This window comes from Esox lucius, chromosome 5 (assembly GCF_011004845.1).
Source record: "Esox lucius isolate fEsoLuc1 chromosome 5, fEsoLuc1.pri, whole genome shotgun sequence".
NCBI classification, from domain to species: domain Eukaryota; kingdom Metazoa; phylum Chordata; class Actinopteri; order Esociformes; family Esocidae; genus Esox; species Esox lucius.
In genome coordinates this window covers 22,119,576-22,133,606 of record NC_047573.1, presented here as the reverse complement: position 1 = coordinate 22,133,606, position 14,031 = coordinate 22,119,576, and the positions used below count along the sequence as shown (strand labels likewise).

The 14,031-nt window shown below is 43.2% G+C and overlaps 1 protein-coding gene across 2 annotated transcripts in view; it reads right to left on the bottom strand.

Moving 5' to 3' along the window:
- Window positions 1-1,285: 1,285 nt before the first annotated feature.
- The window catches only part of camkmt (calmodulin-lysine N-methyltransferase), a 108,806-nt gene continuing 96,060 nt past the window's right edge, over window positions 1,286-14,031 (bottom strand). The window contains exons 9-11 of one of the 2 annotated variants that reach the window (XM_010888780.3): window positions 11,187-11,250; window positions 7,763-7,894; window positions 1,286-2,747 (exon numbers count right to left, since the gene is read on the bottom strand). In XM_010888780.3, coding sequence (XP_010887082.2) covers window positions 2,646-2,747; window positions 7,763-7,894; window positions 11,187-11,250 — 298 coding nt within the window. In that variant the 3' untranslated portion in view covers window positions 1,286-2,645. The remainder of the gene's footprint in view (window positions 2,748-7,762; window positions 7,895-11,186; window positions 11,251-14,031) is intronic. The other variant, XM_020046913.2, reaches the window with a different exon arrangement.

Here is a 14,031-nt window from a genome sequence, read left to right as displayed (position 1 = left end):
TTTTTAAATGACTCTGTTGGTTTGAAGTGTGTATCAGATTTTAGAGAGAAAGGAACAATGTGGATTTGCATTCCCCTAATAAAGATCAATATTTTTACAAAAATCATAATATCATTCCAAACAAACGTATTTGGCAAATTCTTTGTTTCACATTTACTGAAGAATGTATACTATTGTTTTTTTGTACAGTGTACGATTGAGTTCATTCATTCAATAGTTTCAGCTGATCTATGCTTCTTAAAATCAAACAAATACTAAAGGCCCATGATAGGAGATCAAGGGGAAACCTGTTAATTAAATGAAATCATATAACTACATCTCATTCTATAACAACTTTGGCATATTTGTTCACTCGCCTTATGTATTTTCTTAATTAAAACAGAAGAGAAAGAACATTATTTGTTGAAATAACCACACAGGACTATTAACATACCGCAAGATCTTTTTATTGGACAGTTATTAAAACCACCTGAGGCTCTCATATGACAATCAATCCAATACATTTGTGGGTACAGTACAGGTTGGTTGATGTAAAAAGCACAGTCCAATATGAAGACCAGAGCCAGCTGAAGGCAATAATGCTGAGTGGTGTATAAATAACCCTTTATGTTAGCATCTTGGACAAATGTCAACGATAGCAGTGAGTTTGGGAGATGTTGTCCATATTTATCTCTCAGTAACACAGTTTGAGACAGTGTTGTAGGTCTTGGCTTATACAGCTGAGCGCAGTGAGAAGGAGACCAGGGGTGAATTTCTGGAAAGCTTTTTAGCGTTAAGTGTTTGGTCCGGCGGTTCTTTTGTTTTTAGTAGCCCGTCATAGACACATTAACAAAACAACATCTGAGTAGCCTTGACAATTGACATAGCCTTGATTGTCCTGATCAGTCCACATGTTTCAAGTTGCCTGTTTGAGTCAATTGCTACAACTCTCAAAATTCCCTTTTGCTGGCATGCCAAAGTCAAGTGTGTTGAATGTAGAACACATAGTACATATGCGATGGTCATGGCTAGAAGGGTAACAGCTGCCCTTTTGTCCCGCTTCACGAGCACTGCAGTGTCCAACAATAGAGAGAGGGAAGTACGGCAATAGTCACTGGGTGGACACATTATAGTGTCTGCAGTTTTCAGTAGAATTATGGACAGTGGCTCCTAGCTAAACGGTAGCTGCTAGTAAGGATCAATAGCACATGAGTGTCTGTCAGCATATTATATATATATATATATATATATATATATATATATATATATATATATATATATATATATATATATATATAAAGACCACAGAACCAGGATGACAGTTTTGTAAAAAGGTAGTCCAGCTGGTGAGCTAACTGACAGGGACAATCAATTTCACATTGTTATGAACCTTCTAAGTAGACTCTGGACTAAATACTGTTTTCTTTCCTGAATTAGACTATATAGGTTAGGAAATAAATATATTAAATTTAATTGTTTTCCTTTGCAGCCATTAGCAAAGTTAGTCAGAAATAGCTAGAAATGCTATCTAATGTTAGTGTACAGAAATCTGGTGGTCTCAAAATCTTAGCTAACAAGCTAATTTTATACTGCATCTAGTCAATCTGGAAGCATAAAAAATATATCAAGGTCTTACTACAAATGACTTGGCTTGAGAAAATGCCTTCAGGTTTAGTCTCATACAGTCAAGACTATAAAGTAAAGGACACAGTTTGTGACAAAGCTATTATGATAAAATTATGAGATTTGAGGCCACATGCATGGCGGAATTAGTAGGAAAATGTGAAAATTAGATTTTGGGTCAAATTTGCCTTGAAAAAATAAAAGAACACCGGAGATATTGTAGGCAATGCTTGGGGAAACATTAATGATGCTACAAAGATTTAGGAAACTCACCCCTGGGAGGTATTACCTGGAAAGCACTTTCACAGTGAACCACAAAACAACATTCAACTCTCAGGAACCCTGACGTGGAACCTTTGGTATGAGACATATGTGCAGGACATCAATGGCAAATCTGAAGAACAGTTCAGTTAGATGTGCTTTAGTACAGCTGGGTTTTGGGCATGGATCAAATTGGCCTAAAGCCCCATTACTCGATAAAAATGTAAAATGTATATTTTTAGTGAACGATACTGTCCATTCACATTGCTGGCAAACTGCTCAGTTAACGTGTCAGAACATTATCTAGTGATTCTTCTATTAATTTCTAAAGCCCTATCCGAGTTGACAGTTTGCCGCGAGGGAAACCTGAAATCTCCACTGTTCGGTTTTAAACGTTGCACAGTTTGTGTTGCACAGTAACAGGGTCGCACGTGATCACAGAGGCAGATTCGGCCCAACACAACAAGGCTAGTTTAGATGCACGCGCACTCTTAAAAACTGCCACAAAATGTAAAAAGAGAGGGGGGAAAAACACGCACAAAAAACTATTCTGCAATGTAATGGCGAAACTCACTACAGTTGAAGTGAATATAACAGTGGAAATACATATAAAGGAAACAGATCAAACACTCTCCCCCAAGTTTGATACCATCAACCCTGACCTATACTTCCGTTAGTGACACAGTGACAAGTACTGGTTGGCAGGAGGGTCAGGACACAAGCTGCTCCCCGATGTGTCTGATTGACATGAGGCTGGGGAGCCATGGATGTGGAGCTAGATCTCAGAGAAGGTGGAGGTGGGTGGGACTGGCTCCTCTTGTCAGGGTGACGAGGAGAGGGTAGTGGATGTTTTCGTCATACACCTCCTTCCCTTCACTCTGCATCTGAAACACATGCAGTGCAGGAGAAACCTTGCATTAGGAATAGGTCAGATGTCAGAGCGGCTTAAGGTTAGCATTCTAAGCGGTCAAGGTATTGTCTTTAATCTACAGTTACTCTACCAGGTACTCCTGATATCGGTTGCAAAGGTACTAAAAGATATTGTCTAGTACGACCAATGGGCACTCTATGGGCTAAAGACTCGTGCTGCCCACCTCAACTGAATTGGCACGAGTGTCTTGGAGTCGAACCCTTTTCGAGCCAATCAGATTGCTAAGAGGAGTTGAACCCATGCCAGGATTAATGAAAGTGAGTTCAGTACAAAATGTGAAATCCATTAATGTAAACTTTTTCCACACAAAACACCAACCAGACAGGTTTAATTTAGCTTATTTAAAATGTCTCAAGAAACAAGAGACATAAGAACACAAAAAGAAAAACTGGCTTTGTGAGTGGTCCTCGGGTATGACTCAGGTGAGGGGTTGAGAGTGGTCCTTTGGTATGACTCAGGTGAGGGGTTGAGAGTGGTCCTCTGGTATGACTCGGGTGAGGGGCTGGGGTGGTCCTCTGGTATGACTCGGGTGAGGGGCTGGGGTGGTCCTCTGGTATGACTCGGGTGAGGGGCTGGGGTGGTCCTCTGGTATGACTCGGGTGAGGGGCTGAGAGTGGTCCTCTGGTATGACTCAGGTGAGGGGCTGGGGTGGTCCTCTGGTATGACTCAGGTGAGGGGCTGAGAGTGGTCCTCGGGTATGAAAGCTGGTTCAAAGACTAAATGGCTTGAAACTGGCATAAAACTGTATCAGAGACAGAGAGGCAGTGCAGATATTGACTCCTCCTCCAAATCTCCCAGACTTCCTTCCTGTCAACTGGGACCCAGTCGTACCCAGTGGTACTCGCCAGAGATATCGTTCCCTGCCTGGCTGCCTTCCTCGCTCCCTCTAACTACACCACATAGTGTCGGCAGGCACATATCCCCTTCTGTCCCTCTCTCTCTCTCGGTCTCCCTCTCCTGGCTTTCGAGAGGACAGATAAGACAAGCCACCCCCCCCCCCCGCTTGTGCCCTTGATGTGCGTTATCTTTCTGCCCACCCCTCCACGCAACCGGCCGGTGGTTGAACCCGCGACCCGCCTGTAAGCGGGGAAGGCCAGCCGCCCAACACTAAGCCTGACTGCAACGGGCGGACGGCCCGCATTCACATTCAAATTTTGCCTGGTTTGGGGGGAGGGGGGTGGAACGGAGGATGGGGGGAGGAAAAACCCAGGCACAGAGGTGAAAAGTTTAACAAGCAAAGCTGTTCCTCCTGATCACAGGCTGCTAATCAGCTTCATGGGTGGCTGGATAAATCGGGTCTTACGTTTTAATCGCGCCGCTGCCAAGATGCAAGTCATTTATTTCATTGCCACTTTCGCCCGGTTTTTTCCCCCACTCTCCCTCATTGCCCATCCCTCCCTCATTCCTCTGTTAGCTTTTCATGGAGACCGATAGAGAGAGAGAGACAGAAGGAGAAGAAGAGAAAGAAAGAAAGACTCGGAAAGAGGCAGAGTGGGAGGGAGAGAAGGAGAAGTGAGGGAGAACAACAGAGGGAAATACCCTACTGGGAGAAAGGAGGATGAACCGGACGTCTGGGGTCTCTCTCGGGGAGATTGGGAAATGGAGAACGAGGGATGGGGTAGATGGAGAAGAGAGAAGGGAGGGAGTGGAAGGAGTGTGGTTGGGGGTGTCCAGGCAGCTGGGAGAGAGAGGGACATGGACACAGAGGGGTTAAAGCGTGGGGGGGGGGGGGTTTGGGGGGGGCAAAATTAAAATTCATGACTCTCTTCACAACCATTTGAGTAACAAGATTAAGACGGGCGGGCAGAAAATAGCTGCATTATCAGGCTCCTTACAGTTCTCCAGCTGGTCGCGCTCTATTCCAGAACAGTGGGGATAAGAGGATAACACACGGCCTTGCTAGAAAGCAGCCGTCTCCCCGAGCCACACTGGGGAGACTGGCTCATCCAGCAGAGACGAGGGAACCCCTGCTGTAGAGGGACATATGTGTGTGTGTGCGTGTGTGTGTGCGCGCGCGGGCGCATGTGTCTGTGTGCGCTTGCTTGTGCACAAGGGGGCCTTGCAGATTTCAGAGTCTTTGGGGTCTTAGTGAGCGGTTCTTAAAGAATTTGAACGGCTACATTCGCACGCACACTTTTCCCAGCGCTAACACCCATATCTTACGTCCACAACATTGACCTCTGTAAAACCCTGTCACACAGCTCGCTGCGTTTCCTCTAAACCCCGGTCGGCCTGAGAGCTGTGCGTTTGGCACGGTTGCAGATCGCATGTATTCCCGGGTCTGTGTCGGTGTAGTGATTTGAATGGCCATCCCAATTCTATTTTTTTTTTGGTATCACATTAGACCACCTGATCAGTGTTGACATCTTGGCAGATTGGAATAAAGGGTTTGTGTTTCTTATGGTGTGTGTGTCTGCATGCAAGTTCTTGCGTGTGTGTCGAAGATTATGTTTCTGTGTGTGTGTGTTGGGTGTCATCTGCTGTGTGTGATATAGGCCTTATAGTGGTGTGTGTTTGGGGTGTCATCTGCTGTGTGTGATATAGGCCTTAGTGGTGTGTCTGATGTGTTCTCTGTGTGCAGAGATCTGCTGACACACAGGGGGGCAGAGTGTTCATCAGAAGATAAGCGGAGGAGAATTAATCACTTTCTGATATGATGAGGCCACTTCAGCCTGTCGCTGTATCCACCCATACCAGCTGACCCTGTGTGTGTGTGTGTGTGTCTGTGTGTCTGTGAGTGCGCGCTCGGGTTAGCCTTAGAACGTACCACGTCTCATGGAAGAACACACACTGTAAGAACAAACACACAGTGTACATGCACAAAGACCATGGGAGTGGGACACTTGACTGGACTGTCCCGCCCCTCTGCTCTCCTATCCTCCCCCACACTGAGACCCGGTAGGTGGGATCGCTCCAACAACCACCATCCACCGGAGCGAGGGACACTCAAAAAGTGTGTGTGTGGGTAAAAGAATCATGTGTCAAGTATTTATTGCACACCTGATCTTCTACAGGCTAGTTGATGACATTCAGTGTCAATTTCCGGTGTTATGTTCTGGAAGGAATAACCTATGCAGGGTCGGCAGCAATCGAGACATTACAACCTAGCTTGTTTCCCCTGAACACTGGATGTCGGGACTTGGCTCAGGTGTTCGTTAAGCGTTAGCTATGTTTATGAAGGGAGGTACTCTCTGCTGTGCTGCCCTGTCCCACCTGACCATTCTGTTACTCCCTCCTGTCTTTACAGCTGACCCCTGTCCCACCTGACCGTTCTGTTACTCCCTCCTGTCTTTACAGCTGACCCCTGTCCCACCTGACCGTTCTGTTACTCCCTCCTGTCTTTACAGCTGACCCCTGTCCCACCTGACCATTCTGTTACTCCCTCCTGTCTTTACAGCTGACCCCTGTCCCACCTGACCGTTCTGTTACTCCCTCCTGTCTTTACAGCTGACCCCTGTCCCACCTGACCGTTCTGTTACTCCCTCCTGTCTTTACAGCTGACCCCTGTCCCACCTGACCGTTCTGTTACTCCCTCCTGTCTTTACAGCTGACCCCTGTCCCACCTGACCGTTCTGTTACTCCCTCCTGTCTTTACAGCTGACCCCTGTCCCACCTGACCGTTCTGTTACTCCCTCCTGTCTTTACAGCTGACCGTTCTGTTACTCCCTCCTGTCTTTACAGCTGACCCCTGTCCCAACTGACCGTTCTGTTACTCCCTCCTGTCTTTACAGCTGACCCCTGTCCCACCTGACCGTTCTGTTACTCTCTCCTGTCTTTACAGCTGACCGTTCTGTTACTCCCTCCTGTCTTTACAGCTGACCCCTGTCCCACCTGGAAGGTCAGTCCCAGGACCAGGGTGCTAATTGGAGAGAAACCTGACGCTGCCCTGGGCTGTCGGCTAATCCACTGATGGACTCTAAGTACTACTCTAAGTACTACTCTAAGTACTACTCTAAGTACTACTCTAAGCACTACTATGTATTCTACTAGTCTGAGTTTTATGATGCCATATGGGACCAAGGCAACAAAACAGAACCACATTAAATCTATACCGGACCATTTAGCTATGAACTACTTTGTCACATGTATCCACACAGACTGCCCCGCTGTGACAAACTTTGTCACATTCCTGTCTCAAAGGAGAAAAAGAGACAAGGAGTTTCCCTGCAATTACGATAAGTACTTTGAACACCTCAGTCTTCAGAAAGGCATGGACGAAAATCTAAACCATTATTATTAAATGATTATTATTATGAATACACTAGGAGAGGGGGACCATCCTCGGTCGCCCGAAACCCGGCCGAGTGGCCACTCGAAAGGACCTCTGGTGGGAGCTCAAAGGCTGCAGCTCAATCAATCAGTCAGCCATTCATACAGAAAATCAAACATGGAGCAGAAAGCTAGTTCCACTGCTTGTTTTCATTGTTTCCCTCCAATCAGGGACTGATTTTGACCTGGCAGATCATAAGGGTCTAATTAATAACTAGCTACAACATCGCACATGTAAGTCGTAGAACCCGAATACACCTGGAACGAAACAAAAAGACACCAAGTTGTGGATAAAGAGGGAGACAGGGTGAATCATTTCTTCTTTAGTAGCCTGGTCCATTTTGATGGGTCCAGGCAGCTTGATGGGCGCTTAGTGTCCCTGCCATCATGTACACCACTGCCAACCATGCCAACCCCCTCCCCCTGCCCTCCCCCCAGCCCCACTAGACCATAAACCAGCTGGACATCAACTGCTGCCCTTAACACAGTCTCCTTCTCGTTCTCTTTCACCAAGATTATATAGCAACCGCGCTAGCTTGGTCTTTCTCCGTGTGCGAAGCCCTGGCAGCACTAAAATCAGTGTTGTTGATGTTTTTGACAAGAGGGCCCCAGCTCCTTTATGAGTGTGGAGGACAGAATACCTTTCCCTTTAAGAAGTCAGACAGGGCTCTAGCTCAGGCACTGGGCCTAAAAACTCACCTTTAAGTGAAAATCCCACACCTGTTCATCATACTTCTCATAGCGGCGGACATGGAGCCCCGCCCCCTCGGCCAGGTGACAGAACTCTCCGAGAGTGTCTCCCCTAGTGGGGGCAAACACCAGGGCCGTACCCTGGAGAGAAACAGACAGAAAGAGAGAGAGAGAGAGAGAGAAAATAAAAAGACAGAGAGAAAGAGAGAGAGTCAAAGAGAGAAAGAGAGTCAGAAAGAAAAAAATAATAATTCACCCAAACAGTTACCAAGGAATTTGTGTGAACAGTAACCTGGGGAAAACTGTCTGTAGTACTATAAACACAAGAGTTTTAAACTTCCTTAATAAGCACAATGTCTTGACTAAAAGCCAAATTGGATTTATACCAAAACCTTGCTAGACCATATTTGCACCCCACACACCCTGACAGAAAAAACATCCACCAAAATAAGACTGACAATTATGCTTGCTGTATTGACTCTAAAAAAAACATCTAATTAGATTTAGTTTACAGGGCTGTTATTTAAAGCAGTGTAGGTGGTAAAACATATGAGATAAACAAATTACACAGGCAATATGTACAACATCAAAAAATAAAACCATCCTATCGTTATTTAAACAGGGCCTTAAGCAGGTTCGCAAACTGACAAATTGGCCAACATTCTAGAATGTTGCCTCTACTGTTAGTTTCCTCAGTTGAGCAGAGAAAATGCCTTCTCTTCATAGAAGATATTGTGCTGGCTGTCGCCTATAGCAAAACATAGACAGGCTAGAGCAGTATTGCAAGGTCGAAGCCCTTTGAGTAAACCCCTAAAATACTAAATATTAATATGTATTTGTGTAAATATATATATGAATTTGACCAACATTTAAATTGGTATAACACGCAGGGTAATGCACACAATACAATTATTTAGTTTTAAAAATAAGCTCAACTGGACACATAAACGAAAGCTCTCAGGACCGACTAAACCATTACAGGAACATATTCTAATTGAAAGGTTTATTCAAATTAAGCAGAAATGTATTATATGTGTTACTGAACTAATTGCACTACATGGCATCAAAACAATCCTTAAGGCAATGGGACAAATACCTGATTGAAACCCTTAGGCCGGAGTTCTGGAAGACTGTCCTACATGTCCAGAGGAAAACTACCAATCATGCATGCAGGGCAGTTGGGCAGTATTAATTAATAATACAATTAAAAATGGAACAACTGAGTTAGTAACCCCTTCTCTAATAATTCCCAAGCCCTGCAATACTAAACGATAAGAGTCCCATCACCCAACTAGCCAAGGAGCTGAGTTCACAAACCTGTTCCACTAAACAGCTAAAGCTTAAGAACCAGAACCTTTCATCAATGAAAATAAACCAAATTACAACATGGTCGAAACAAAACTGTTTTACCGTTGGGGCTATCAAACCACGGTAAAGCAGTTTTGTTTCGAGCATCAGACCATGGTTTCTCAGGAAAATAATGACAAAATACAGGCTCACTGAACACAGCCTTGCCATTAAGGGTAGGTTGTACGTCCGTTTTATTACAATAATTATTTGATATTGTAAATGAACAACTATTTCCAAAGTAGGTTAGATGTTGACAATACGTGAATAGTGACGTGACGTTAATAAAGTAATTTGAATCGAAAAATGAGAGACAAAAGATACATGAAGAGACAGAGATACAGATAGACCATATCCCTTCATTAAAAACCTAAACCTTTTCTAAATCCTTTGAAAACGATGTTAAGTGCGTATATGACGCGTTTCTATTAACCAGGTTTATGTCTAATTATAACTGCTCACTTCTCTGTTTGGGAAAGGTACGTATATTCAGTATGTGTCGGAGATTCCAATTTCAGAAAGCTTCAAGCAGCTTTTCAGTATAATCCATTACATACGGTGAGTTACAGTTAGGTTTTGTTGTTCAACAAATACAGACATTATGTTTGTGTGTGTGTGTCCTGTGTTCATACTGAACTTGTAGCTCTGACCACCTTGCTCTCCTCTCCACAGCCAGGCAGCCACCCAGTGAGTGGCCATCTGTATGATCACGATTCCATTCTATTTGATTTCTCCCAGGTATTATATTAGATAATAAACAAAAAGATTAAAGCTCACCTAATCCAATCAATGGCTGAAACGCATCCACACTTTACAGAACTACCGGCACAGCTAGCACAGGCAGACCACCACGCAGTCGTAAGAGGATTAGCTCACAGGTTCACAGTTTCTTTGAAATCCTTTGGCTTTAAATATTATTTCATTTTTTTTATCATATTTGTTTTAATTAAACGGGCGGCTGGAAAGAGACAGCAGCACAAACAAAACAAACACACAAGAGAGAATAACAGGAGGATGATCTGGTTCAGACAGCTGTTTCTTCATCTGTATCAGGAGTTACCCCCCCCCCCCCAAAAAAAAAAAAAACATCAGGACAACAAAATAAAAAACATCCTTCCACTGGAAGGGGCTGATTAGTATATGTGGCTGGCCTGATGTGGACCGCTCACCCAAAACTGTCGGAATAACAAATTAACGTAATTAACGGAAAAATATAATAGTTTCGCAAATCTGCTGTGGAATCTGTTTAGGAAAGTCTGGCGGCACCAATGTTATTGTGAGATAGATTAAAGGGGAAAGAGGAAAATTAGGTCTAAATACTAATTTTGAGATAATCTCAATTATCCGCTTTATACCGTCTCTAACGATAAACAAGATGTGTAGTGGGATGGTGTGCAGAGGGATTTCGTGGAGAATGCAGAGAGGAAGTTTCACGCCACGGTGTCAACACAACAGAAGGATGCAGGTAGTGTTGAGGGGCGTGGTGAAGGGTCTGATCACAGACTACCAGCCGGGCTATATCCTTTCCAGTGGATTTCTAGAGATACACTGTATGTATAGCAGCACTCTATGAGGACACGTCTATTTCTAACGCCCGGAGAGAAGAGAAGGAGAGGAAAAAATACATCTTGTAAGGGGGTCAAACTACTGGATCAGTACAGCTTGCTGGTGTTTGAACGGTTCGCGAACGTCACAAACCCCCAACGCTCACCACGTCAGTGCTTTCACCCCCCTCTCTCTCCGTTTGCCCTCTCGTTTTAATATAAAGACATTTTCTATCAAAGCCAATACTTGAAAAGGCCCTGGCAGATAAATAGAAATCGCACATTATCTTTGAAACCTTTTTTTCCCATTTACTTCGCCTCACAGCGTGGCTCTTATCACCGGGGGCAAATATGAGAAGTTCCCCGCTTTATGATTAGGGGAAAGCATCAAAAAGATTAAAGGACTCCATTCAAGTTGCACATAATAAGTATTAAAGTATTACATGATATTAATCCTGCCATTCCATTACTTGTCTCAATCACTGGGTGAAGCCTAATTACGGGGGAGTCCACGGCTGCAGAGTGAATTGAAACACACTTACGTCTGGTCGTAGTAATCTCCTTATTGCATCAACTAGGCTGCCTCTGTATTGGTCCAGAAACAAGCTGAAAGAGAGAGAGCAAGAGAGGGAGAAAGAGAGTGAGAGGATAGCAAATGAGAGACATAGACCCACGGAGAGAGACGGAGGGAGCGAAGGATTAGAATGCAGTCCAACGATAGCGGCTCAAGATAAACCAACAGGCTATTTATTTTCCTTTGTTTACAAATAAATCTACAAACAGGACAAAAACCATTTGCATGAGTAAGATTCCTTCTTTATATGTATAAGTACATATTTTCCTTCAATTTTCAGCGAGCTGAGAAAATCCACGACATCAGGAGTCTTAAATGTACACAAATATCACCATACATATTAAACACAAACACACCTTGATTTATTATTTGAATGCAAGCACATAAAACAGTTCTATGTTAATTAATAAAATATAATCATGTAAGAATAAACAAATATATAACATTAAACTATTACAATTTACAGGTTAAACTACCTTACAAAAAAATTATAATCTCCAAACCACGACACTAGCCAGAGAGGACATGTTTATGTTATGGAGAAGAGTGTGTGTTTAACAGAGACTGTGTGTGATGGTGACAGACTGTGTGTGTGTGTGTGTGTGTGTGTATGTAAGTTAAGGTCAGTAAATGGTGACCAGAGTATGTGTATTAAGGTGGGTAGATGGTAACAGGAGTGTGTATGTGTGTGTTTGTGTTAAGGTAGGTAGATGGGGACAGGACTGTTAGTGTGTGAGATAAAGTGGGTAGATGGTGACAGGAGTGTGTGTGTGTTAAGGTGGGTAGGTGGTGATTGGACTGTGTGTTAAGGTGGGGGTAGATGGTGACAGGAGTGATGTTTGTGGTTGGACAGGCAGTGTGAAAAGAGACAAAATGGCGTGGTGGGATGAGTTCCATAGGAAGAGTGTCACTATGTTAAAGGGGACAAGGTCAGAACTATTATTGGACACCTCAAAATTGGGTGAAAAGTAAAACAATCAAAAAACAAGCAGCCTTCCCTGAAATCCCAGTAGCCTCCCCCTGGGCCAATATTATCACAAATGAGTGCTGAAGTAATTTGACTAAATGCAACAATACAACCCAGATCTAGTATAATCCAACACAAAGCTCCCACTGGCTCTGCAGTCTGGGGAAGACTTTCCAATCACGTTAGCTGGTGACCTTCCCTATGCAAATCTGTCCCTGCTGAAGTCTGTCCTTGTTGAGTGGTGAGGAACAGTGTGCAGCATGGACTGAGATAGACTGAAATCTTCGAGGGGGAAAAATAAAAAAAATTAAAACCTTACAATAACCTGGTTGCATACTGTAAGTGTGCACACCCTCTTATAACTGGGGACGTGGCTGTGTTCAGAATTAAACAAATCACATTCAAACTCAATTCAATTCAAATGTTAAATAGAAGTCATTACACATCTGCCATCATTTAAAATGACTGTGATTTATCACAAATAAAGTTCAGCTGTTATAGTAGGATTTTCCGGTCATTCTCTTAGTTGCATCTCAGAGCAAAAGCCATGGTCCGCAGAGACCTTCCAAAGCATCAGAGGGATCTCATTGTTGAAAGATATCAGTCAGGAGAAGGGTACAAAATAATTTCCAAAGCATTAGATATACCATGTAAGACAGTCATCATCAAGTGGAGAAAATATGGCACAACAGAGACATTACCAAGAACTAGACGTACCTCCAAAATTGATGAAAAAACTAGAAGAAAACTAGTCAGGGAGGCTTCCAAGAGGCCTACAGCAACATTAAAGGAACTGCAAGAATTTCGTATTCCTCATATGAATGGGGTAGGGTGGAAAGCGGAAGCCTTTTCTTACAAAGAAAAACTATTTTGGCACAAAACCTTCAGGCGTCCGTTAGAAAGCTGAAGATCACCTTTCAGCACGACAACGACCCAAAGCACACATCCAAATTCACAAAAGCATGGCTTCACCAGAAGAAGATTAACATTTTGGATTGGACCAGCCAGAGTCCAGACCTGAATCCAATTGAACATCTGTGGGGTGATCTGAAGAAGGTTGTGCACATGTCCTTGCAATCTGACAGATTTGGAACACTTTTGCAAAGAATAGTGAGCAAATATTGCTACTTCAAGATGTGCCATGCTAATAGACTCCTACCCAAAAAGACTGAGTGCTGTAATAAAACCAAAAGGTGCTTCAACAAAGTATTAGTTTAAGGATGTGCACACTTATGCAACCAGGTTATTGTGATTATTTTATTTATTTTTCTCTCAAAGATTTCAGATTGTTTTTCAATTGAATTGTTCACATTATAGGTGGAAAAAGTTCTGACATGATTTATCTTTGTCTCATTCTTTTACATCACAAGAACCTGGCATTTTTATAGGGGTGCCTTTTTATATCTCTTTATATCCACTGTATTATATTGTGTGGTTCCTAATCATGTGGTTCTTATTACATTATGATTCCTTAAGAAATGTCTGCATTGATATGTAACATTTTGCTTTGAGGAAAGACATTTTCCACTGAACAAAACCAGAAAATTTAAAATACAAGCATGTATTTTTCCTAAACTCTACTGGGGTTCACATGTTTTGGTTTGTAACCTAGTACAAAACAGCTGATTCAAATAATCAAAATCTCAAGTTGATTATCTGTCAGTTCCATTGTTAGGACACAAACGTGAGTTTAAGAACCCAGGCGAGTCTATTGACCACAATAACGTAATGTTCCCACTGACCGGCCTTCTGCTCCAGGAGTGGTCTCTGTGTGAAAGAAAAAAAAATCTCTCTCTCTACTTGTTAGAGAGAGACGGGGTCTAAACAGCAGAATGAGGTGGGGCTG